Genomic DNA, 27187 nt, shown 5'->3' with positions numbered 1-27187 from the left:
AATGGTTACAAAACAATTCTTCACACGCACACATACAAGAATATACACACACTCTTACAAACACCCGTTTACACACATCCTTAAATTACCACAGTGGACCAATGTAAAAGGATAACACCGAAAGTTGTGAAAGCTTAAACAAGCATTACATGGTTCATGATGATGATGATGACAATGACATGGCTGTGGTAGTATCTTAAGGGAGAGGGGTCGAAGAGAAGTGGGGGAGAGAGAGAGGGTTCCAAGAGAAGGCAGCTTGAGTATCACTGCTGTCGTATAATGCCCTTTTTTTCTGCTATCGAATGTTAACTCCATTTTATGAGCATGGCCGGCCGCATGGTCGCCAAATATTGGCTTAGTGCTGGACATACGCAGAATCCTTGCAAGGGAAGGAAATTTTGGCAAGAGAGGGGGGGGGGATGGGGGAAATAAAGAGTTTAGCCAAGAGCAAGGCCATTTTCTGAGGCATGGAAAGAAAACAACAAAACAAAAAACAAGAAAACCAGCCATAGATAAATATTCCCGGTCCGGTATCAATGTCTTAGCGAAAGTGTTAGTGCCGCTTAAGATGCCATTATTTGTTGTTCTCTCTCTCTCTCTCCCACTCTCCTTTTCTCTCTGTCTGTCTCTTGGTTGAAATCAAACAGTTTTTCATTTCATTACAAAGGGGGATTTTCAGTGATTGTGTAAATGACTTGACTAACGAGTGGAAATACGTCAAGACAGACAGTTGGGCAAAAAAAAAAAGAGGAAGGCAAAAGACAAAGGAATTTTCAAAGAAAAAAAAAACAAAAATCCAAACGGAAAAAATTAAATAAAATAAAAAATCGGAAAACTTGTTAACGAAAATCAAACAGAAAAATTCTGAAGATTTTTTTTCTTTTCAGGGGAAAACAGTGTGAAAATATAACTGAGTAATATGCAAATATTTGGCACAAACAAAAAAACAAACAAAAAAATTTCCAACAAAAAAAATTAAAAAAAATCAACAAAGAAAAAATCTCAAAAAAAAAAAATGTTACTCCTTGTTAAAGGATAACCACAGTGTTATATATTTTCCTTAGTATTTTTTCTTTTTTTTTTGCTTCAAATCCCCCCAGAGAGCTTCTGGGAAGTGCAACCTGAAATTCTATTTTTTTTTTCATACAACCACTCACTCGCTGGCAGTGGATAACTTTATTATGCAAATAAGCGGTAGATAGTTAAATTCGTAACAAACAAGGAAACAAGGCGATGGAAAAAATAACAAAAGATAAAATATTATGAAATCTTTTAAAACAAGTCAAGAGAAATGAAATAAATGAAGGTAGAGAGAGAGAGGAAAAAGTGGGGAGAAGGGTAGAAAAAAATATAAAATATTATAAGGCTTACCTGCACATAACTTCATGTGTTAACAACACCCGGCACATTTCCGGATTTTTATCTTGGCCTTCATAGATGATAGCCTAAAAAGAAGAAGAAGAAGAGAAAAAAAATACAAAAATTAATTCTAAATTCAAGATTTAAATTTTTTTTAATATATATTTTTTCAATCAAAAATTTTTAATTTTTAAAAAAAGTCAGCCACTAAAATTTTACTATAAAGAAAGCCAGTTGGCAGGACATTTACTTAATTAGTAGCTCAAAAAAAGGACACACACCACCTCTCCCATGACATTGTAGGAATTGTCACAGTTCGTTGTATTATCTTAACGTGTAATGATATAAAATTTAAATCTAATTAATCGGATCAAGTGATTGTTCACTTTTTTTGTTTGTTTTGCGATCATGGTGGTTGTTCCGCTACCCTTTTTAGTTGTACTTTTTAAGTCTAAGCCTTTACACACAAATTATACGTGGGAACTGGATAATTTTTATAAAATTTTGAATGTTTCCAAAATGTTAAAAAAAATTTTATATTTTTAGAAAATTTCAAATATTTAAAAAATATTATTTTTGAAAAAAAAAACAATTTTTACAAAAAATTTCAATTTTTACAAAATTTTAATTTTTACAAAATTTCAATTTTTACTAAATTTCAATTTTTACTAAATTTCAATTTTTACAAAATTTCAATTTTTACAAAATTTCCAATTTTTACAAAAAAAAATAATTTTTTACAAAATTTCCAATTTTTACAAAAAAAAAAATGCACAAAATTTCCATTTTTTACAAAAAATTAAATTTTTCACAAAATTTTAAATTTTTACAGAATTTTCAATTTTATTAAAATTTTCAATTTGTATAAAGTTTAAATTATTTTTTTTTTAAATTCCACTTTTTAAAAAATGTTTTTCTATTTTTTTCTATAAAATTTTAAATTTTCAGTTTTTATAAAATTTTCAATTTCTATTAAATTTTCAATTTTTATAAATTTTTCAATTTTTATAAATTTTTCAATTTTTTATAAAATTTTCAATTTTTTATAAAATTTTCAATTTTATAAAAAATTATAATTATACACTTCCAAGTTTTACATAATTTCCAATTTTTATAAAATTTTCATTTTGTATAAAGTTTAAATTATTTTTTTTTAAATTCCAATTTTTAAAAATTTTTCAATTTCTATAACATTTTATTTTTTTTTTTCAAAATTTCAGTTTTTTATCAAATTTTCATTCTCTTATAAAATTTTAAATTTTTTACAAATATTTAAATTTTATATAAAATTTTCAATTTTTTTTCCAATTTTTACAGAATTTACAAATTTTTATATAATTTTCAATTTGTATAAAGTTTAAATTATTTTTTTTTTACCTTTCAATTTTTAACATTTTTTCAATTTCTATAAAATTTTCAATTTTTATTAAATTTTCATTTTCTTATAAAATTTTCAATTTTTTATAAATTTTTCAACTTCTTATAAAATTTTTAAATTTCTATAAAATTTTCAATTTTTTATAAATTTTTCAATTTTTTATAAAATTTTCAATTTTTTATAAATTTTTCAATTTGTATAAAGTTTAAATTATTTTTTTTTATTCCAATTTTTAAAAATTTTTCAATCTTTATAAAATTTTCATAAAATTGTCAGTTTTTATAAAATTTTCAGTTTTTATCAAATTTTCATTTTCTTATAAAATTTTCAATTTTTTATAAATTTTCAGTTTTTATCAAATTTTCATTTTCTTATAAAATTTTCACTTTTTTTTATCAAATTTTCAATTTTTTATAAATTTTTCAATTTTTTATAACATTTTCAACCTTTTATAAAATTTTCAATTACTTATGAAATTTTCAATTTGTTATAAAATTTTCAATTTTCATAAAATGTTCAGTTTTTTAATCAAATTTTTAATTTTTTATAAAATTTTCAATTTTTTTATAAAATTTTCAATTATTTATAAAATTTTTAATTTTTTTATAAAATTTTCAATTTTTTTATAAAATTTTCAATTTTTTATAAAATTTATAGAATCACTATCTGAGTTGATTTAGGCATGTCCGTCCGTCTATCCATGTTAAAGTGTAAACAATGTACAGGTCTCATTTATGATCCGACTCAGATAAAATTTAGCACAAGTCACTTATTTGGCTTAAGGACGAACCCTATTGAAATTGGGAAAAATCGGTTAAGATTTAGATATAGCTCTCCGTAAATATTTTCGTCCGATTTATAGTAAAAAGTGTATCGAAAGATATATAGTCCTTATATATCTTTCGATTTGAACGAAATTTGGCCCATCGGACTAAATTAAGCCTAGAATGATGTGTGTTAAGGTTCGTAAAAATCGGTTCATAGATATAGCTCCCATATATATTTTCATCGGATTTAATGTAAATGGTATACCAAAGTCTTTATATATCGGCATAGTGCACTAAAATAGGTCTAGAGTGATGTGTGCTAAGTTTCGTGAAAATCAGTTCAGATTTAGATATAGCTCCCATATATATTTTCGTCCGATTTAAGGTAAGTGTTGCACCAAAGTCCCTATATATCTTTCGATTTGTACGAAATTTGGCACCGCCTACTGAATTAGGTCTAGAATGATGTGTGTTAAGTTTCCTGAAAATCGGTTTAGATTTAGATATAGCTCCCACATATATTATCGTCCGATTTAAGGTAAGTGGTGTACCAAAGTGGCTATATATCTTTCGATTTGCACGAAATTTGGCACAGCGTAATGAATTAAGTCTAGAGTGATGTGTGATAAGTTTCGTGAAAATCGGTCCAGATTTAGATATAGCTTCCATATATAGTTTCGTCCGATTTTAGGTAAATGTTGCACCAAAGTCCCTATATATCTTTCGATTTGCACGAAATTTGGCACAGCGTAATGAATTAGGTCTAGATTTATGTGTGTTAAGTTTCGTGAAAATCCGTTCAGATTTAGATATAGCTCCCATATATAGTCTCGCCCGATTTTAGGTAAATGATGTACCAAAGTCTCTATATATCTTTCGATTTGCACGAAATTTGGCACAGCCTACTGAATTAAGTCTAGAATGATGTGTGTTAAGTTTCGTGAAAATCGGTTCAGATTTAGATATAGCTCCCATATATATTTTCGTCCGATTTAATGTAAATGGTGCACCAAAGCCCCTTTAAAAAAATTCACCATATGTCCTTCTGCGATTTCTGTTTTTTTTTCTTCGTGACAAAAACAAACCTGCCTCAAACAAAGAAAAAAATCTATCCCATTTTTCAATTTGTCTTTGACACCAAACACTTGTCATCCTCCCAGAAAAAAACACAAACACACAATTCATTGTATTTACATTAAAGGATTTTGAGTTTGGTTTTGAAAATAAAACAAGTGTCACATAAGGGTTTGTTTGGGTTCGAACACAACCGACACGGGATGATCGTAAATCCTTGTGATTAGTGTTTGATACTTTTGGCTCAAAAATTAATTTCTGATTAGGTTATTGTTTGTTTGTCCTTGGCTGGTGGGTCGCTTGTTTGTTTATTTGTAGTGCAGAGGGGGAGGGAGGGGAGTACAAAAATGACACATATGTTGCCAGTTACCCAGTTAGACAACAACAAAAATTTGGTAGCTAACTGGTAGCTCTCAACATTTGACAAGGAAACACTTTTTAGGTCCTTAGCACAAAAGTAATTGTTAATGCAGGATATGTCAGGATGGCGATGGTGGTGGTGGTGGTTGAAGTGTTTGGTTTGGTGGTGGATTTTTTTGTTGTTGTTGCTTCAACTAAAAATCATTGTTGCAGAAATTATTATCTCTTTGTTGGTTATGTCCTTCTGTTTAAATTTTTTCCTCGTTGCCCCGCTTGCCGAACTGCATTTGAATTTATTACCACCTTTTGTCAGGCCCTTTTTTCCACATTGCATAATTTTGTTGTTTTCTGCAGAGTTAACTCTCGGTAGATTACACCCTCCCTCCGGAGGCAAAAAAAAAAATATAGGATTTATTCTGGTTGGAATACAGCACAGCCAAGGCTATTGGATTACACATGTACCTGCGCCCAAGACTACCCTGGCCTTTTGTCGGCTAATGTGTATTTTTGTTTCCATAGATTTAATTATTTTCAAATTAGACTGACTGACTGGTTGGCTGGCTGGCTGGTTGTTGGTGAAGGCTCATTGTCTATTTTTGTTGTTGTTGTTTTTGAAATGTTAAGGACTTTCAAATGAGAAAGCTGATGATCACGACGATGATGCATCATCGCACACACACACAACCACATAATGGCAATTTGAAATGGGTTGTTTGTTTGTATTTCCTTCCATGATGCATTGTCCTACCGGGGGTGAGGTGTGTATGTCTGTACATCGAAAAGTACTTGTACTTGAAATTTGATGAGTAAAACGAAACAAAAAAAAAAAAACCCGAACAAAAAGGGAAATAGATAGTTTTGATCCTGTTTTAGGTAACTCATCTGGTCCAATAATGTTTTAACACTTGCGGTTTTTATGGCCTAGTGATTTTGGGTGAGAGTGTGCGTCTGTCTCGTTTGCCCAGACAATTTTTACATATGGCAGAATTTTTATTTTTTAAGGATTTCTTTGATTCCAATTGCCAATTGATGTAGGTTAACAAGAGTTTTGAAAACCTGGCCAATATTTTTTGTTAGTTTTTTTTTTTTTTGATGGATGGCCTTACGTCATGGCCTCTCTATGACAGCTTACATCGAGTACTAGACATATGTTCGAATATTAACATTTGTTGATTTTTTTAGAAAAAAAGTGTGTGTGTATGTTTGTTGTTCTAATTAAATATTTGGTGTTTCAAAATGCTAATTTCAAGTAATATTTTTGTTGGAGTTGAAAAATTATTAGTTTTTACAAGAAGAATATTTCATATTTAATACAAATTTTATGAAAATTAACAGCCTGTTTTTGTAAAATTCCAAACGAACGAATTCGAGTGACTTACGACCAAACCTTTATTTATGTTTATAAATGTTTTCTGATTCAAAACAAAAATAAATGACATATTTTTCAAAACCAAGGAGTTTGGTCGTAAGTCACTCGAATTCGTTCGTTTGGAATTTTACAAAAACAGGCTGTAAAACAAAAATTGAAAATTTATATATATTTTTTTAAATTATAAATTTGAAATTAAAAAAAAATATAAAAAATAAAAATTTGAAATTTTATAAAAATTTAAAACTGTATAAAAATTCAAAATTTAAATTTTATAAAAATTAGGAATTTTAAAAAAAATTTGAAAAATTTTATAGAAACTAGAAAAATTTTATAAAAATTAGAAAAATTTTAAAAAAATTAGACAAATTTTATAAAAATTCGAAATTTTATAAAAATTAGAAATTTTTATTAAAATTAGAAATTTTATTAAAATTAGAAATTTTATTAAAATTAGAAATTTTATTAAAATTAGAAATTTTATAAAATTTAAAAATTTTATAAAAATTAGAAATTTTATAAAATTTAATAATTTTATAAAAATTAGAAATTTTATAAAAATTTGAAATTTTATAAAAATTTGAAATTTTATAAAAATTTGAAATTTTATAAAAATTAGAAATTTTATAAAAATTAAAAATTTTATAAAAATTTGAAAAATTAGAAATTGTATACAAATTGAAAATTTTATAAAAAATTTGAAATTTTATAAAAATTAGAAATTTTATAAAATTAAAAAATTTTATAAAAATTAGAAACTTTAAGACAATTAGAAATTTTATAAAAATTAGAAATTTTATAAAAATTAGAAATTTTATAAAAATTAGATATTTTCTAAAAATTAGAAATTTTATCAAAATTATACATTTTATTATTATACATTTATTGAAATTAGAAATTTTATTAAAATTAGAAATTTTATAAAAATTCGAAATTTAAAAAAAATTTGAAATTTTATAAAAAATTAGAAATTTTATAAAAATCAGAAATTTTATTAAAATTAGAAATTTTATTAAAATTAGAAAAATTTTATAAAAATTAGAAATTTTATAAAAATTAGAAATTTTACAAAAAAGTAAATATTTTATAAAAAAATATAAAAAATAGAAAATTGTATAAAAATTAAAAATTTTATTAAAATTATAAATTTTATAAAAATTAGAAATTTTATAAAAATTAGACATTTTATAAAAATTGGAAATTTTATAAAAACTAGAAATTTTATAAAAATTAGAAATTTTTTAAAAATTAGAAATTTTATAAAAATTGAAAATTTTATAAAAATTTGAAAAATCTTATAAAAAATCTTATAATGAATGCTAAAATTCGAATCGTAATTTTTGGGAGTCATTCAGTCAGTCTGTCGTCTATGAAATGTAGTTTAATTTTTCCACAATTCACATTTCAAACACTAAACACTTCATTTTCAGTGACAATTTACATTTTTCAAATAAAGAGAATTTTTTTGGTTGAAAATTCTGTTTTTGGTTGACAGGTTTTAGTTTTGTCAGTTGACATATCTATACAAGTTTAAAGGTATTACTTGTGTTGTATTGAGTAGAAATTTTTTCAAAATTAGAAATTTTATAAAAATTGAAAATTTTATAAAAATTTGAAAAATCTTATAAAAAATAGAAAAATGTTATAAAAATTAGAAAAATGTTATGTTATTAGACATTTTATAATAATTAGAAATTTTGTAAAAATTAAAAATTTTATAAAAATTAAAAATTTTATAAAAATTCAAAATTTTATAAAAATTAAAAATTTTATAAAAATTGAAAATTTTACAAAAAAGTAAATATGTTATAAAAATTAGAACTTTTTATAAAAAAATGGTTTGGAAAAACTTCAAGGCTGATTTTTTTTCAAACATCGCTAATAATACTTTTTTCTGGAAATTATTTCGACTCAGTAAGGTAGTGATTTGAAAAAAAAATTGGGAAAGACATTGTGTGGCATAATTTTAGGCAGGTATTTCAATATTTTGTTAAGCCTACTTTTATGCAATTTTAAATATTTTTTCTCTCACGTTGAAAGTCGTTTTTAAGAAATAAATCATTTTTAAAGTCTACTTTTAGGCAAATGTAATTTTTACATAACATTTTGTGAATATTTCTTAAATAGTTATGACTTTTGTTGTTCTTGTTTTACTTTTTCCATAAATACATAGAGAGAGACATATGTTAGTCCTGTCCTGTCCTCTGACTCTCTGTGATAGTCCAAAATGCTGCAATTCAATTAACAAATATTTAAATTTCCGGCAATGGCTAGGCTAAAAATTGCAATTGAAATTGAATTTGGTTGCATGGCAAAATTCACAATTCAATTGTCAGCAATAAAATGGTTAGAAAGGAAATTTTTTCTCTCTCAAAAAAAAAAAAAATTTTTTTCATTTTTTTGGAATAGAAAAAAATATAAAACACCAGCCGAAAAAAATTAACAATATTTTCCTCCCAAAATATCGTTGATATTTTGTTTTAAGAGGGTTTGGGGAAAATATCCACCTTTTTGGGTTTCAGTGGCCTATCAATTCTAGTTGCCATTCTAATGGATTTATTGTGTATCAATCACAAAATCTGAATGTTGAAATTCGAATGTGGGAGTCAGTTAGTCAGTCGTCTCTATGAAATGTAGTTTAATTTTTCACAATTTCAAACTAAACGTTTTATTTTCAAGTGACAGAGACACTTTACCTTCATTTCTCAAAAAGAAAAAAATTGAAAAAAAGAGGGAGAGAATTGTAGAATTTTTGGTGGAAATCTATTTGTTTTTGTTACACGGGTTTGACAGATTTTAGTTTTGAGTTGACACATTTTGAGGTCTATTACTTGTTGTGTGTGTGTATTTTTGTAAGGATTCTAATTAAGAGTGACACATGTCCTGGTTTAAAAGATATCAAAGCATTAATTTGTTAATAATTGGTGGGTATACATTTTTAAATGGATTTTTATTTAAAATGTTTTTTTTTTTTTTTTTTTTGAATTGTAATATCATGTCAATGCTCAATCACAGCTTAATCATAAATAATAAAATAAAGAGATACAAGTGAGAAAAAAAAACATGAAATAAAAAAGAGATATATAAACTATAAATATATTGTCGAACAATCAAACAAACACACACACAATGACAGCAGCAGGCAATGGAACAGTGGGGGAATATCTTTTTTCAATAATAATTTTTTTTTTTTCAATAATAAAAAAAATATTTGGAAATAAATTGTAACCATTCAAAAAAAAAAAAAAAAAAACAAAAATATTCAAATTCACTTAAAAAATTTATATTTGTTATAAATAAATTAATAACAAATGGCATATGTCACTTATTTGGCCCAAGGACAACCCCTATTGTAATTGGGAAATATCGGTTCAGATTTAGATATAGCTCCCATATATATTTTCGTCCGATTTAATGTAAACGGCCGCTATATATCTTTCGATTTGCACGAAATTTGGTACAGCGTAATGAATTAGGACTAGAATGATGTGTGTTAAGTTTCGTGGAAATCGGTTCAGATTTAGATATAGCTTCCATATATATTTTCGTCCGATTTAATGTAAATGGTGTACCAAAGTCCCTATACATTATTCGATTTGCACGAAATTTGGCATAGGGTACTGAATTAAGTCTAGACTGATGTGTGTTAAGTTTCGTGGAAATCGGTTCCGATTTAGATATAGCTCCCATATATATTTTCGTCCGATTTAAGTTAAATGTAGTACCAAAGTCCCTACTTATCTTTCGATTTGCACGAGATTTGGCATAGCGTAATGAATTAGCTCTAGAATGATGTGTGTTAAGTTTCGTGGAAATCGGTTCAGATTTAGATATAGCTTCCATATATATTTTCGTCCGATTTAATGTAAACGGTCCCTATATATCTTTCGATTTGCACGAAATTTGGCATAGGATACTCAATTAAGTCTAGACTGATGTGTGTCAAGTTTCGTGGAAATCGGTTCCGATTTAGATATAGCTCCCATATATATTTTCGTCCGATTTAAGGTAAATTGTGTACCAAAGTCCCTATATATCATTCGATTTGCACGAAATTGGGCATAGCGTAATGAATTAGCTCTAGAATGATGTGTGTTAAGTTTCGTGGAAATCGGTTCAGATTTAGATATAGCTTCCATATATATTTTCGTCCGATTTAATGTAAACGGCCCCTATATATCATTCGATTTGCACGAAATTTTGCATGGGGTATTGAATTAAGTCTAGAACGATGTGTGTTAAATTTCGTGAAAATCGGTCCGGATTTAGATATAGCTCCCATATATATTTCAGTCCGAAGTAAGGTAAATGGTGCATCGAAGTCCCTATATATCTTTCGATTTGCACGAAATTCGGCATAGTGTACTCAATTAGGTATAGGATGATGTATTTTAAGTTTCCTGAAAATCAGTTCAGATTTAGATATAGCTCCCATATATAGTTTCGTCCGATTTAATGTAAATCGTGCATCAAAGTCCCTATATATCCTTCGATTTGCACGAAATTTGGCATAGTGCACTGAATTAGGTATATTATGATGTGTTTTAAGTTTCCTGAAAATCGGTCCGGATTTAGATATAGCTCCAATATATATTTTCGTCCGATTTAAGGTAAATGGTGAACCAAAGTCCCTATATATCCTTAGAATTGCACAAAATTTGTCAAAATGTACTGAATTGAGTCCAGAATGGTGTATGGTAAGTTTAGGATCGGTTCAGATTTCTATATATCTCTCACATATTCATATATTTTGGTCCGATTTTACATACATGGCTCTCCAAACTCCTAATGTTTGTCCGATTAACATCAAATTGAGACTTGAATGACGTTATTGATTTTTTTTTTTTTTTTGGAATTGGTGCAGATGCAGCCATAGCTTCTATATGTATTTCGAACGGGTGTCTGATTGAAATTAAATTTTTAACAGTGCGGCATACCGAATAGCGTTTATCAATGTTGTTATGAAACGTTTTCCATAAATTTGTCTCATGGACTTTGGAACATTGACATGGAAATTAAAGGATATACCCAAAGTGGTAAAGGGTATCGTATGGTCCGCCCAGTCCGACTTTACTACTTTCCTTACTGTTTTTTTTTATTTTTTTTTTTTTTCAAAAATATTTGTTTTATAATTTTCCCCCACTGTTCCCCCACCTCGGATATATTTTTTATTTTCCTCGTGTAATATTTCTGCTCTTTATGGCATTTAACGCAATCGCCGGCAATCATTTTACTGTCCATTCTGGCATGTTTATTTTTCTGCTCCCTATATTTGTTGTTGTTGTTATTATTGTTTTTGTCCATTTTATTAAGCCTGGAAATTTATGGAGTGCTTTAAAATGCCACGCAGTCAGCCAGGCTGGCAAGCAAATGCGCCATTGTGGTTATCACTTAATGTTGCCACCAATATTCATGCGGAATTAATGGTGAAAGAAGAAACATATCACGCGCACAGTCACGGGCAGGATCCATTGCAATGGAATCGCATTGTTGATAGCATTGTTGCTGCTTTTGGTGTGTGTGCGTGTGTGACAGCCGCACTCATCAACCAACGTGTTGTTGTCGTTCGTTTGGAGCCCTGGCAATGTGGGGAGTGAGATCATCACTACCATTATCATCGTCATCATCACCGGCAACTCGTTCACATGGAGCAGCAGCAGCCATACATTCACAGGGTTTATCTTTTGTGTTCAGTTTTGCTGTTGTTGTTGTTGCTGCTTTTATCATTTTTAAATATCCGCAGTTTGTTGTTTGGCTGTATTATGGGGCGTTGCAACACAACATCCGAATAATGGCTGGCTCACATGTGTGTGTGTGGCTGTGTGTTTGTTTGTGTGTTCGCATATGCAAATTTTTCTGCAAAACCTATTATGAACAGCCATATTTGCACTTTTATCAGGCCAACGATGCTGGATATGTCCCCCGCCCCCCCCCCCCATCCACCTTTAGGCTTTCATTGATGTTGTTCACTTTTGTTGTTGTTGTTGTAAAATTGTTACAAGGTGCATACATTATATTTCATCATGTTTTTTTGCCACCATTGATGTCGAACTGAAATGATGTGAATTGGTCGGACGGAGGGACGGACGGACATTCGACCATGTAATGTAATGTAAAGTGTTGACGTTCGAATTAATTTTATCGCTTAATTAACACTCAAAAAGGCATAGCAAAGGCCTGAATGCATACAAATGCACACACACACACCCATACACATTGTCACACATTAACATAACCACATCCATATCCGTTCTGTTTTTTTGTAATTCTGCTGTATCCACTTATTATGGCCAACAAATTGATAAATGACACCCAGTATCGTTAATAACCATATCTCGCTTCCTCTCCCCTCTCTCTCTCGTTCTTCTTTTGGCTCATTTCATACTCATTTAATGGAACATAAAGTTATGAATATGATTGGGTGCGTACATTAAGTGATTTAAGAAGTGAAAATTATGAAATTTTTGATTTTAATTATTTTTTAAAGTTTTTTAAAGGGAAGTAAAATCAGAACAAATACAGCTCAATTGACTATTTGTTCAAATTTAAAAAAAAAATATGTTTTACTATTCCAAAAATTCTTGAAAAAATCAGCACCTTCAGAAGTGATCAAATTTTAGTTTTAGGAATTTATTACCCTGATGTAGGCCTCAATATTTTTCTTAATATTATGTCTAGTGGCATAATCAATACTTTTATGCCTATAAATAGTTTTAAGCCTCAATAGTTTTATGCCTATAAATATTCTTTATTGACCTAAAAATTTTTCAATCCAAAAATTCTTCAAAAAATGGCAATTTGTTGCCTTGAATTAGGCTATAAAATATGTCATAATAAATAGCATAAAAGTAGGCAATTTTTTTATAATTCTGGAGTTTTTTTTCTAATATTGTGTCACAAATTACCAATATTGTTAATTTAGTGTTCCTCAGAAATTCTCAAAAAATATAAATTTAATGCCTAGATGCAGATTTGGAGTTTTATTTTAATATACTGCCTAGAAGTAGGCCACCAAATTTCTTTTCCAATTCAGTAAAAATTATGGACAGCAAAGAAAAGTGAATGCCTATCAGAAAATCCAATACAGTACTTCTGAAAATTTTTCAAAAAAAATCACAATTTATTGCCTTAAAGTATACCTCAGAAAAATTTGGAATATATTGCCTAAAAATAGGCCTCAATATATTTCATTTTTTAGTTTAGTATAGTTCAGTTTTAGTGAAGTCGCAATTATAGTCGCAAAAATAGTTCAGTTTAATTCAATTCTAGTCATTTTGTAATTCAAAAAATTCTTTGCAAAATGTTCGCAAATTATTGCCTTAAAGTATGCTTTAAAATATTCGTATTCGTACTGACTAAAATAGACCTCAAAAAAGGAAAATATTATAGCTTAAGCGGAGAACTAAACATTTTTAATTTCGGGATTGAAAATTTCTTCAAAAAAAACCCTATTTATTGCCCTAAATTAGGCTTTAATATATTAGTAAAAAAAATTGCCTACAAGTAGACTCCAAAAATTGTAAATGTGTTACTTAAAATATACTTCAATATCTTTTAAAAGCAGATCTCAATTTTTTTAGTTCAGTATTGTTCAATTCTAACAATTTCATCACACCGAAATTCTTTGAAAAAATATCTCAATTTATTGCCTTAAAGTATGCCTCAAAATATTCGTATTTGTACTGCCTAGAAGTAGGCCTCAAATATAGAAAAAACTATTGCCTAAAAGTAGAGAACTAAACATTTTTGATTTCGGCATTCAAAATTTCTTTGACAAAAATCTAGTGGTTTTATAATTTTAAAAATTCTTTGAAAAATGTCGCAATTTATTGCCTTAAAGTAGGCTTCAAAATATTCGTATTTTTACTGCATAGAAGTAGACCTCAAAAATTAAAAATGTTATTGCTTAAGCAGAGAACTAAACATTTTTAATTTCGGGATTCAAAATTCTTTAAAACATCCCATTTTATTGCCCTTAATTAAGCTTCAATATATTTGTAAAAAATTGCCTAGAAGTAGACCTCAAAAATTGTGAATATATTGCGTAAAAGTAGACTTCAATATCAGTTAAAAGCAGACATAAATATTTTCTAGTTCAGTATAATATTCGACGAATATTCGTCACACCAAAAATTCTTTGTAAAAAAGTCGCAATTTATTGCCTTCAAGTATGCTTCAAAATATTCTTATTTTTACTGCCTAGAAGTAGGCCGCAAAAATTGAATATAATGCCTAAAAGTAGACATCAATATATTTTAAAAGCAGGCCTTAATTTTTTTTTTATTTCAGTATAATTTAAATGATTTCGTCTTTCCAAAAAATTCGTTGAAAAAAGTCCCAATTTATTGCCTTAAAGTATGCTTCAAAACATTCGCCTTTGTACTGCTAAACATTTTTAATTTCGGGATTGAAAATGTCTTTAAAACAAATCACAATTCATTGCCATAAATTAGTCTTCAAAATATTTTGTATAAAACTGCCTAGAAGTCGGCTGCAAAAATTTTGAATATATTGCCTAAAAGTATACCTTTATATTTTTTACTGAAGCATAATTAAATTGTAACGATTTCGTGAATACAAAAAATTATTTTAAAAATTCCAAATTATTACCATTAGTAGACTTCTAAATATTCGTATTTGTACTGCCTAGAAGTAGGCCTTACAAGTAGAAATTTTGCCTAAAAGCAGACCTTAAATTCTAAACACTTTGTCACTACAAATTCTAGTCGCTTTGCCACTCCAAAAATGTCTTTTAAAAAAATCAGAATTTATTGTCTTGAGATATGCTTCAAATATTCGTATTTGTACTGCCTAGAAGTATATCTCAAAAAAAAAAAAAAAAAATGAAAATACCATTGCCTAAAAGTATACCTAAACAACTTTAATTTCGGAATTCAAAATTTCTTTACAAAACAATCACAATTTATTGCCTTAAATTAGACTTCAAAGTATTTGTATAAAAATGCCTAGAAGTAGGCCGTGAAAAATTTAAATATATTGCCTAAAAGTATACCTTAATATCTTTTAGTGAAGCATAATTAAATTCTAGAGATTTTGTGAATATAAAAAAAATCTTTAAAAAATTCCAAATGAGTGTCATTAATAGGCTTATTAAATTGCCTAGAAGCAGACCTTACAAGTAGAAATTTTGCCTAAAAACAGACCTTATATTCTAATCACTTTGACACTTTAAATTCTAGGCGCAATTGGCACTCCAAAATTTTTTTGAAAAACAGTCGCAATTTATTATCATGAAGTATGCCTGAAAATATTCATATTCGTACTGCCTAGAAGTAGACCTCAAAACATGAAGATGCTAATGCCTAAAAGTATACCTAAACATATTTTAGTTCGGAACCCAAAAGATACCTCAGCAAATTTTATATATTCTTTACAATTAGACTTTATATGCTTCAATTGTTCGTTTTCCTAGTGCCTAGAAGTAGACCTCAAAAAATGAAAATACAATTGCCTAAAAGTATACCTAAACCAATTTTAGTTGGGAATCCAAAAGAGACCTCAGCAATTTTTTATTTATTCTCTAAAAGTAGACTTTAATATCTTCTTGTTAAGAATAATTAAAGTCCATCGAAATCGTCAATGAAAAAAAATCTTTGAAAAAATCGCAAATTATTGCCCCGAAGTATGCATCAAAGTATTCGTATTAAACTGCCTTAAAGTAGACCTCAAAAGAATTGAAAATTTTACTCTAAAAGCAGGTTTTAATATTTTTTTAGTTCAGTATAATTAAATTCTAGAGATTTTGTTAGTCCAAGATTCGTTAAAAAAAATCGCAAATTATTGCCCCGATGTATGCTTCAAAAAATTTCATAATATGCGCCTTGAAGTATACTTCATTTTTTTGATTAAATTCGCAATATATTCCTCTTAGCGTTTGGTTTGTGAAAATTACCAATATGCCGACCAAAAAAAAAATCGCAAACACTTAAGCCTTTCACTCAAATTACACCGATTATTATTTTCTACATGACTGGCGGACTAATCCAGGCCACATGATTTTTATTGCCGAATGTCATTCTCGATTTTCATATTACAATTGTAATTTAAAACTTAAGAAGGGTTAAAAATAGAGGCAGGAAAACCATCACACAAAAAACAGAAAACTAGTCACCCTAATGTGTTGGAGAGATGATGATGACGCTCGCCGATGCTGCTGATAAAAATTCTGGATGGACCGACACACAAAAAATATTCATAATTACACTTGATCAGATACCAGGTTACAAATGCTTTTAAAGCGCTTAATCTACACATAAATTCTTTTGTGATTGTGGATAACGACCGGGTAGCGGGGTAGGCATGCGGCACACTTGCACAGGAAGGCTCGACGGAAGGAAATAAGTATGGAAATCAACAAGAAAAAAAAGGATGGTTGTTTTTGACTGTCAGTGCCAGGATGGAAGGTAGGAAGGAAGGCACTATTTGTGGCAATTGCCTGTAATTTGAGGACACATCATGATGATGATGATGTCCTGCCACCACGTGCTGATATGGCTTGAAGATTATTTTTTTTTTTTGTTTTCGCCGTCGATTGGCTACAATAGTATCATATTTCATAAAAGAGAGAGCAGAAGCGAGGCAGCCTGCAATAACCTGAAACCAAATGCGAATCGAATGCAATGCCAAAAATTGTGGGGCATTTTTATTGGAACTGCATATGGCCAACCGAACAGCCAACCAGCCAGCCATCCAGCCAGCAACAACTTATCGCGATTTTACGCATTATTTTCGTTTTTTTTGGTTTTGTTCGAGGCGAACATAAACAGGACCTTCCGCACAGTTTGCCAGTTTGCTGCATTCCATTGTCCGACGTTTTATTTGTCATATTTTTTCGATATTTTCACATTTTGTCTGCATTATTCGCGTGCTACAAAAGGATGTGCCTCCACTTCGCCCTTTTGTCAGATTTTGTTAGAGGAGGGCTGTTTTGGCACCATAAAAACAATAACCATAATGATGACGTCCATGATTAGCCGAACTATTTATTATGGTATAGAGCATATTTTTTATTTGGCGGGATACAAAAGGTCAATTGGCAACGGCTTTTTTAAAGAGAGGTTTAGGAAATTTAGTAAGGAAATTAAAATTAAAAAAAAAAAATTAAAAATAGGAAACCCGATTTTCAAATTGTAATCAAAAATTTAAAAAAAAAAATCTTTCATCTCTAAATTCCAATTTTTCAAAATCGTCTCCCCCTTACCCTCTTCCCTCCCTTTTCCCTAACAAATTAGTTTCCATTTGAAAATCGTTATTCAAAATTTAAAATCATTACCTAGCCTTCGCAAAACAAACGCCCCAAGAATTTTCAAAATCGAAATCATCCCTTAAAAAAAAATCCTCACACTCACCAAAAAATTAAGGCAGGACATTTTTGTTAAGCAGTAGCTCAAACAAAGGACACACTCCACTCCACACACCACTCCGCTCATGTTACCTACAACTGCTACAATTTCCATTTTTTGCCCCTGTTATCTTATCGTAATGATATAACTTTAATCTAAATAATCGGATCAAGTGATTGTTCAGTTTCAGTTTTTTTTCTTCGAACCACCACCAGGACTAATCATTCTCCTGCTCCTTTTGGTGGCTTAGAAGGAATGCTCATTTCAAAGGTATAAGCCTTTTTTTCTGCTGGCTGCAAATTAAGTGTGGGAACGTTTGAAATTTTAAATCGAGGTTTTACTCTCTGGGAAAAAAAAATCGATGCTCTCTTTGCTAACAGAAAAATTTTCAAATTCCGGGTTAAATATGGAATTTTAAATATTGAAAATATAATTGGGGACCTACATCCTTTTTAGGGGACATTTCAAGCTGATTGTCCCCCCATACAGACCTAAAAGTATGCTATACAAATGTATGAAGACAAAAATATTTCTCCTGAAGATAGGCTGTATAAATATTTAATATTTCTTCGACTCTTTTCTATGTTAGGAAATTTTACCAGCTGATTTCTCCATATAAACCTAAAAGTATGCTATACAAATTTCTGAAAAAGGCTATGCCATGGAAATTTTCTGTCGGCAGAAAACAAGCTACCAAATTCCGGATATATAAGGCGGAAAATTCAATTAAAAATATCGAAATTTGAGAACTACCACAAAATTCAATTAAAAATATCGAAATTTGAGAACTACCGCTTAATGCTTTTTTTTTTGTAGGAATATTTGACAGCAGGAAATTCGGTTAAAAATGTCCTCAAAATTGCGAAATTTCGTAGGTACCTCCATATGGAACCTACACCGAAACTTAAGTCAATATTAATAATTTTTGGTAGACACATTTGTTACCCAGTGAGTATCGGAAATATAAAATTACAGTTCTTTTGGTGGTTAAAAATGTCCCCAAAATTACCGAAATATCGAAATTCGGAAGATACCCTTATATGGGGGCTACCCTGAAAGTTGGACCGAAATAAATAATTTTTGGTATGGAGATTTTTTACCCGATAAAAATCATAAAATCCAAATTAAAACCAATTCGGTTGAAAAATAAGTCCAATAGCCTCAAAACTTCGAAATTCGGCAAGTACCTTTATATGGGCGCTATACCAAAACGTGGACCGATGTTAATAATATTTGGTGGTCAGATTTGGTACCCAATGAGAATCGGAAATATTAAATTTCAGCCAATTCTATTGAAAAAATAACCAAAAATTCTCAAAATATCGAAAATCGGCAGGTATCCTTCTATGGGGGCTATGTTTAAAAGTGAATGCAGTGGGCAGATTTGTTATCCAATGATATACCAAAGTACTAAATTGCCGCCAATTCTATTGAAAAAAGTTACCAACTTCCTCAAAATATCGAAATTCGTGAGGTACCCTTACATGGGGGCTACCCTGAAAGTTAATCCGAAATTGATAATTTTTGGTAGGGAGATTTGCTACCCAATGATAAACCAAAATACTAAATTGCAACCAATTCGATTAAAAAATTACCCTCAAATTCTCAAAATATCGAAATTCGGGAGGTATCCTTATATGGGAGCTACCCTTAAAAGTGAACCAATGTTGATAATTTTTGGTAGGGAGATTTAACACACCCAAAAATAAAGCAATATTCAAAATCACAGCCAATTGATTGAAAAAATTGACAAAAATTCTCAAAATATCGAAATTCGGGAGGTAACCTCATATGGAGGCTACCCTTAAAAGTGGACCAATATTCATAATTTTTAGTGGGGATATTTGCTACCCAATGATAAACCAAAATACTAAATTACAGCCAATTCGATTGAAAAAAATTGACCAAAAATTATCAAAATATCGAAATTCGGGTGGTAACCTACGCTACGCTTAAAAGTGAACCAATGTTGATAAGTTTTGGTATGCATATTTGCTATCCAATATTAAACCAAAATACTAAATTAAAGCCAATTCGTTTGAAACATCGTACGAATTCCCATAAAATATCGAAATTCGGAAGATAAACTCATATGGGGGCTACCTTAAAAGTTGGGCTGAAATTAATAATTTTTGGTGGGGATCATTGCTACTCAATGACAACCCAAAATACCAAATTGTAGGCAATTCGATTGAAAAACTTGCCCTAAAGCCTTAAAATATCGAAATTCGGAAGATACCCTTATATGGGGGCTACCTTTAAAAGTGGGTGATTTTTGATGATTTTTGGTGGGAATATTTTCGACCCAATGAGAGCCCAGTGTCTCAAATTACAGCAAATTTGGTTGAAAAATGTACCCAAAAAATCTAAAATATTGAAATTCGGGAGGTACCCTTATATGGGAGCTACCATTAAAAATGAACCAATGTTGATAATTTTTGGTGGGAATATTTTCTACACAATGCGAATCCAAAATACCAAATTGCACCAAATTTTATTCAAAAAAAAAAAAAAAAGTGCTCGAAGTTCTCTAAACAACGAAATTTCGGAGGTAACCTTAAATGGGGACTACCCTAAAAAGTAGACCAATTTTTATAATTTTTTGCATGGAGATTTTCTCCCAAATACCGAATAATGCGGGGTACCGCTCAATGGGGACTACCCTTAAAAATGGACCAATGTAGATAATTTTTGGTATAGAGATTTTCTACCTTAGGAGAACTCAACATAACAAATTACAGCCAATTTGGTTGACAAATGTACCAAAAATTTCAAAATGTCTATATTTGGGAGGTTCCGCTCAATGGAGGCTACGCTTAAAAATGGGCCAATTTTGATAATTTTTGGCATGGAGATTTTCTACCCAATGAGAACCCAAAATATCAAATTACAGCCAAATCGTTTTAAAAACCTGCTCAAAATCTCCCAAATACCGAATAATGCGGGGTACCGCTCAATGGGGACTACCCTTAAAAATGGACCAATGTAGATAATTTTTGGTATGGAGATTTTCTACCTTAGGAGAACTCAAAATACAAAATTACAGCCAATTCGATTGAAACAATTGCTTAAAATCCCGTAAATAGCGAAATTCGGAAGGTTCCCTCATATGGGGGCTACCATAAAAAGTCGACGCAAATTTATGATTTTTGGTGGGGAGATTTGTTACCCAATTATATGCCAAAATACTAAATTATAGCCAATTTTGATGAAACCATGTCATCAAAATCCCCAAAATAATGAAATAGTGAAGGTACCCTGCAGTGAGAGCTATACCGAAAGGTGGACCGATATTGATGATTTATGGATTAGAGATTCTCTATCCAATGAGAACCCAAAATACCAAATAGCTGCCAATTAGGTTGAGAAAATGTGCTCAAATATCTCTAAATATCGAAATTTGGGAGGTACCCTTCAATGGTGGCTACCCCGAAACATGGACCGATATTGTTAATTTTTGGCAGAGAGATTTTCTATCTTAGGAGAACTCAATATAACAAATTAAAGCCAATTCGATTGAAACAATTGCGGAAAATCCCCTAAATAGGGAAATTCGGAAGGCTCCCTTATATGGAGGCTACCCTGAAAAGTCCACCAATATTTATAATTTTTGGTGTGATGATTTGTTACCCAATGAGATGCCAAAATACTAAATTACAGCCAATTTTGATGAAGCATGTCCTCAAATTCCCCAAAATAATGAAATAGTGAGAGTGTCCTGCAGTAGGAGCTATACCGAAAGGTGGGCCGATATTGATGATTTATGGTTTAGAGATTCTCTATCCAATGAGAACCCAAAATACCAAATAACAGCCAATTAGGTTGAGAAAATGTGCTCAAATTTCTCTAAATATCGAAATTTGGGAGGTACCCTTCAATGGAGGCTACCCCGAAACTTGGACCGATATTGTTAATTTTTGGCAGAGAGATTTTCAACCCAATGAGAACCCAAAATAGCAAATTAAAGGCAATTTGTTTGCAAAAAATGTGCCCAAAATGCTTAAAACCCCGAATATCGGCGGGTAGCCTTCTATGTGAGCTACCCTGAAACATGAACCGATATTGCTTATTTTTGGCGGAGAGATTGTCTATCTAATGAGAACCCAAAATAGCAAATTGCAGCCAATTTGGTTGAAACATGTGCTCAAATTCCTCTAAATATCGAAATTTGGGAGGTACCCTTCAATGGAGGCTACCCCGAAACATGAACCGATATTGTTAATTTTTGGCAGAGAGATTTTCTGTCCAATGAGAACCCAAAATACCAAATTGAAGGCAATTTGTTTGCAAAAAATGTGCCAAAAATGCTTAAAGCACCGAATATCGGTGGTTAGCCTTCTATGGGAGCTACCCTGAAACATGTACCGATATTGTTAATTTTTGGCAGAGAGATTTTCTATCTAATGAGAACCCAAAATACCAAATTAAAGGCAATCTGTTTGAAAAAATGTGCCCAAAATGCCTAAAATATCGAATATCGGCGGGTAGCCTTTCATGGGAGCTACCCCGAAACATTGACCGATATTGTTAATTTTTGGCGGAGAGATTTTCTATCCAATGAGAACCCAAAATAGCAAATTGCAGCCAATTTGGTTGAAAAAATGTACCCGATACCCTTAAAACACCGAATATCGGTGGTTAGCCTTCTATGGTGGCTACCCCGAATCGTTGGCCGATGTTGTTAATTTTTGGTAGAGAGATTGCCTATCCAATGAGAACCCAAAATACCAAATTACAGCCAATTTTATTGAAAAAAAAAAATGTGAACAAAATTCATAAAATATCGAATATCGCATGTCCTCAAATTCCCCAAAATAATGAAATAGTGAGAGTGTCCTGCAGTAGGAGCTATACCGAAAGGTGGGCCGATATTGATGATTTATGGTTTAGAGATTCTCTATCCAATGAGAACCCAAAATACCAAATAACAGCCAATTAGGTTGAGAAAATGTGCTCAAATTTCTCTAAATATCGAAATTTGGGAGGTACCCTTCAATGGAGGCTACCCCGAAACTTGGACCGATATTGTTAATTTTCGGCAGAGAGATTTTCAACCCAATGAGAACCCAAAATAGCAAATTAAAGGCAATTTGTTTGCAAAAAATGTGCCCAAAATGCTTAAAACCCCGAATATCGGCGGGTAGCCTTCTATGTGAGCTACCCTGAAACATGAACCGATATTGCTTATTTTTGGCGGAGAGATTGTCTATCTAATGAGAACCCAAAATAGCAAATTGCAGCCAATTTGGTTGAAACATGTGCTCAAATTCCTCTAAATATCGAAATTTGGGAGGTACCCTTCAATGGAGGCTACCCCGAAACATGAACCGATATTGTTAATTTTTGGCAGAGAGATTTTCTGTCCAATGAGAACCCAAAATACCAAATTGAAGGCAATTTGTTTGCAAAAAATGTGCCAAAAATGCTTAAAGCACCGAATATCGGTGGTTAGCCTTCTATGGGAGCTACCCTGAAACATGTACCGATATTGTTAATTTTTGGCAGAGAGATTTTCTATCTAATGAGAACCCAAAATACCAAATTAAAGGCAATCTGTTTGAAAAAATGTGCCCAAAATGCCTAAAATATCGAATATCGGCGGGTAGCCTTTCATGGGAGCTACCCCGAAACATTGACCGATATTGTTAATTTTTGGCGGAGAGATTTTCTATCCAATGAGAACCCAAAATAGCAAATTGCAGCCAATTTGGTTGAAAAAATGTACCCGATACCCTTAAAACACCGAATATCGGTGGTTAGCCTTCTATGGTGGCTACCCCGAATCGTTGGCCGATGTTGTTAATTTTTGGTAGAGAGATTGCCTATCCAATGAGAACCCAAAATACCAAATTACAGCCAATTTTATTGAAAAAAAAAATGTGAACAAAATTCATAAAATATCGAATATCGATGGGTAGCTTTCTATGGGAGCTACCCCGAAACTTGGACCGATATTATTAATTTTTGGCAGGGATATTTTCTATCCAATGAGAACCCAAAATACCAAATTACAGCCAATTTAATTGCAAAAAATGTGAACAAAATTCTTAAAATATCGAAAATTTGGGAGTACACTTCAAAGGGGCTATAGCAAAACTTGGACCCATATATCCCATTTTCAATACCATAAATCCTAGGAGTGGTAGTAATGTATGTACCAAATTTTGAAGCTCTAAGTTAAATATTTGAAATCTCTACATTTATGTTCTTTATATTTGAGAATCAAGGGGATGGCTTTGCTTCGCATTAAAAAAAAAAAATCGCAGCTAATAGACCCTTTAAAAAAATCTGGTTGATAGTTCTCTTATCGAAATCTGTTTTTTGTGTGTCCTCATCTCACATTGAAAATTGCTAAATATTCGAAAAAATTGCAAAATAATTTTTTTCTGCCTTATTGTCATGCCCTGCCATTATCTGGTAATCATTTTTTTTTTTTTGATGGGGTCATTTATTGCCCCCCTCCCTATCAAAAAAATATATTTTAAAACAAAAAACTAAATCGAAGTTTCGTATTGAAAATAAAAAAGCCACATGGCTCATTGATTTCATATTGGACAGCAACAAAGAGGTCACTTCGGCTAATCGATAGTTAAACAATAACGACAATAGCAACAACTACAACACATGATGATCAATTCGAAATATTAGCTGGGCGATAAAAAAACAACAACAACAAAAAACTCTAAACAACAAAAAGGGGTATCTTTGTAGCTTTGACATGTGGCACATGCCATAACAATAACAAGAGTGATAACAAGAAGAAAATAAAAAAAACAACAACAAAAAAGAAATCAAAAAAAAAATTTTTTTTCAAAAAAAAAAAAAAAATAATAATGATCCGATCCACCTCCCCTTTTGGGCTAAAAATAAATGCACATGGGCTCGCAGCAAGCACACAGACACAGTCACATAGCCACACACACGCACGCACACAAAGAAAACAATTCTCCCCCACCCACAATGATTTTGCTCTGGCATGTTGCTGTGTGTGTGTGTGTATGGAGTCAATAAAAATTTGTCACTTCTAGAAATTAATTGCCCTTGAAACAACAACACCAACAACACCAACAACACCAACAACAGCAATAACACCAAATGCTACACAAACAAAGAACAACAACAACAAAAAGCTGGGCAAGAACCCCCTGACGCAGAAGAAAAAAATCCACCTAGTTAAAAAAAAGTGCTGTAATTTAGTAGTGCAAGCTGGAAGGACATTTAGTCCTTTTAGAATGCATAAAGGCTTGGACATGCAATCTTTGGCCAAGTCAACAAACAAACAAGACATATGGCCCATAGATTTTTTTCCACAAATTTTCCTAACTTCGAAAAAACTGCTGTTATATGCAGTTTCTCTAAAATCTAACCCCCAAAAGGATTTACCTTGCACAAACAGGAAGAAAAATAATCCTTTTTTGGTGGGCGCTACCTTTGCCAATCGCAAACACAGGGTAATGGCTTAATTTCTTTTTCCTGGCGAACAATTTCATTTCTCATTTCTTTTTTCCCTGCAAACACCTCTCTAGCCTAGGTGGTGGTGTTTTTTGCGACCCTAACAACTCAATTTATTGATTGCCGAGTTCGAACGAAGAACGATGCGTGCCGGACGCACTTAATTAACTGTGACAATCAATTTCGGTATGCAACTTATGTCTCAATTATTGGGTTTGTTTTTTTCCTTCTCCATTTGAATTGTTTGCCATTTTTAATGGCTTTCGGTTCGGTAGCTGCTCGTCAACGCGTGACCTATGGCTGTGCATGGTGCATTGTGGCGGATTTTTGTTTTTTTTTCTGGTCCAAAAACAAATTGCAATTTATTGGGTGATTTATGATAGTTCAAAGGAATATTTTTTTGTAGAAAAAAAAATAATAAGAGGAGAGGAGGGCTGGTACTTACTTGCTTGGTCACCGAATCGATGAGACGCACAAATATGTCCTGTTCTTGGCGGGCACCTGGAATGTGGGAGGAAACAAAAAATAATGATAATTAGAAAATAATCAGAGATATGAAAAAAAATAAAAAATCGATATGAGAACACAAAATAGGAGATTGTAGCCAATTCAACTGAAAAACGTGCCAAAAATCTCCAAAATATCGAAATTCGGGAGGTACAGCTATATGAGGGCTACCCTTAAAACTACACTAATTATAATAATTTTTTGTAGGAAGATCTTATACCTAATGAATATCCCAAATACCAAATACGAGACAATTTGTAGAAAAACGTGTCAAAAATCCCCCAAAATATCGAAATTCGGAATGTACCCTTATATGAGGGTTATACTGAGAAGTGGAGCGATTTCGATCATTTTTGGCAGAGAGATTTTATACCCACTGAGAATCTGAAATACTAAATTCGAGACATTTCAGTTAAAAAAAATGTGCCCAAAATTGGCAAAATATCGAAATTCGGGAGGTACCCTTATGTGATGGCTACCCTTAAAAGTGAACCAAAATTGATAATTTTTGGTATGGAGATTTGCAACCTAATGAGAACTCAAAATATCAAATTTGAGACAAATCTGTTGAAAAACTGACCAAAAATCCCCAAAATATTGAAATTCGGAAGGTATCCTTATATGGGGGCTACCCTTAAAAGTACAGCAATTTTAAAAAAAATTTGGTAGGGAGATTTTATACCCAGTGAGAATCCAAAATACCAAATTTGAGAAAATCCGGTTGAAAAACGTAGGTATCTAAAACCCCCAAAATATAGAAATTCGGAAGGTACCCCTAAATGGGGTCTACCCTTAAAAGTGGAGCAAAATTAATAACTTTTGGTAGGGAGATTTGACACCCAGTGAGTACCCAAAATACCAAATTCGAGACATTTCAGTTAAAAAATGGGCCCAAAATTGGCAAAATATCGAAATTCGTGAGGTACCCTTATATGGGGACTACCCTTAAAAGTGGAGCAATTTTAATAATTTTTGGTAGGGAGGTTTGCCACCCAATGAGAACTCCAAATATCAAATTCGAGACAATTTGTAGAAAAACGTGTCAAAAATCCCCCAAAATATCGAAATTCGGAATGTACCTTTATATGAGGGTTATACTGAGAAGTGGATCGATTTCGATAATTTATGGCAGAGAGATTTACTACCCCATGAGAACTCCAAATACCAAATTCGAGACAATTCGGTGGGAAAACATGCCTAAGATCCCTAGAATATCGAAATTCGGGAGGAACCTGAAACTGAAAACATCGAAATTCGAGGGGTACCCTTATGTGGGGGCTACCCTTAAAAGTCAACCAAAAATTATAATTTTTGGTTGGAAGATTTGCTACCCAATAACAACCCAAAATACCAAATATGAGACAATTCTTTTCAAAAATCTGTCCAAAATCGGCAAAATATCGAAATTCGGGAGGAAGCTCATATGGGGGCTAACCTTAAAGGTCGAGCAATTTTGATAATTTTTGGTATGGAGATTTGCAACCTAATAAGAACTAAAGATATTAAATATGAGACAATTCGATTGAAAGATATACCCAAAATCCCCACAATATCGAAA

At 31.1% G+C, this 27187-nt stretch overlaps 1 protein-coding gene across 1 annotated transcript in view; it reads right to left on the bottom strand.

Moving 5' to 3' along the window:
* The window catches only part of LOC133338397 (transcription factor collier), a gene marked incomplete at its 5' end in the record, with an annotated part of 62198 nt that extends 36575 nt beyond the window's left edge, over window positions 1–25623 (bottom strand). Inside the window, 2 exons of the mRNA XM_061546571.1 lie at window positions 1372–1445; window positions 25568–25623. Of these exons, the coding sequence (XP_061402555.1) occupies window positions 1372–1445; window positions 25568–25623 (130 nt within the window). The remainder of the gene's footprint in view (window positions 1–1371; window positions 1446–25567) is intronic.
* Window positions 25624–27187: the final 1564 nt, after the last annotated feature.

This window comes from Musca vetustissima, unplaced genomic scaffold (assembly GCF_032173495.1).
Source record: "Musca vetustissima isolate MV318-11 ecotype Yass unplaced genomic scaffold, APGP_CSIRO_Mvet_v1 utg39538, whole genome shotgun sequence".
In the NCBI taxonomy this organism is placed as follows: Eukaryota; Metazoa; Arthropoda; class Insecta; order Diptera; family Muscidae; genus Musca; species Musca vetustissima.
Note: the sequence above shows the minus strand (reverse complement) of the source record. Positions and strands in the feature narration are given on the sequence as shown.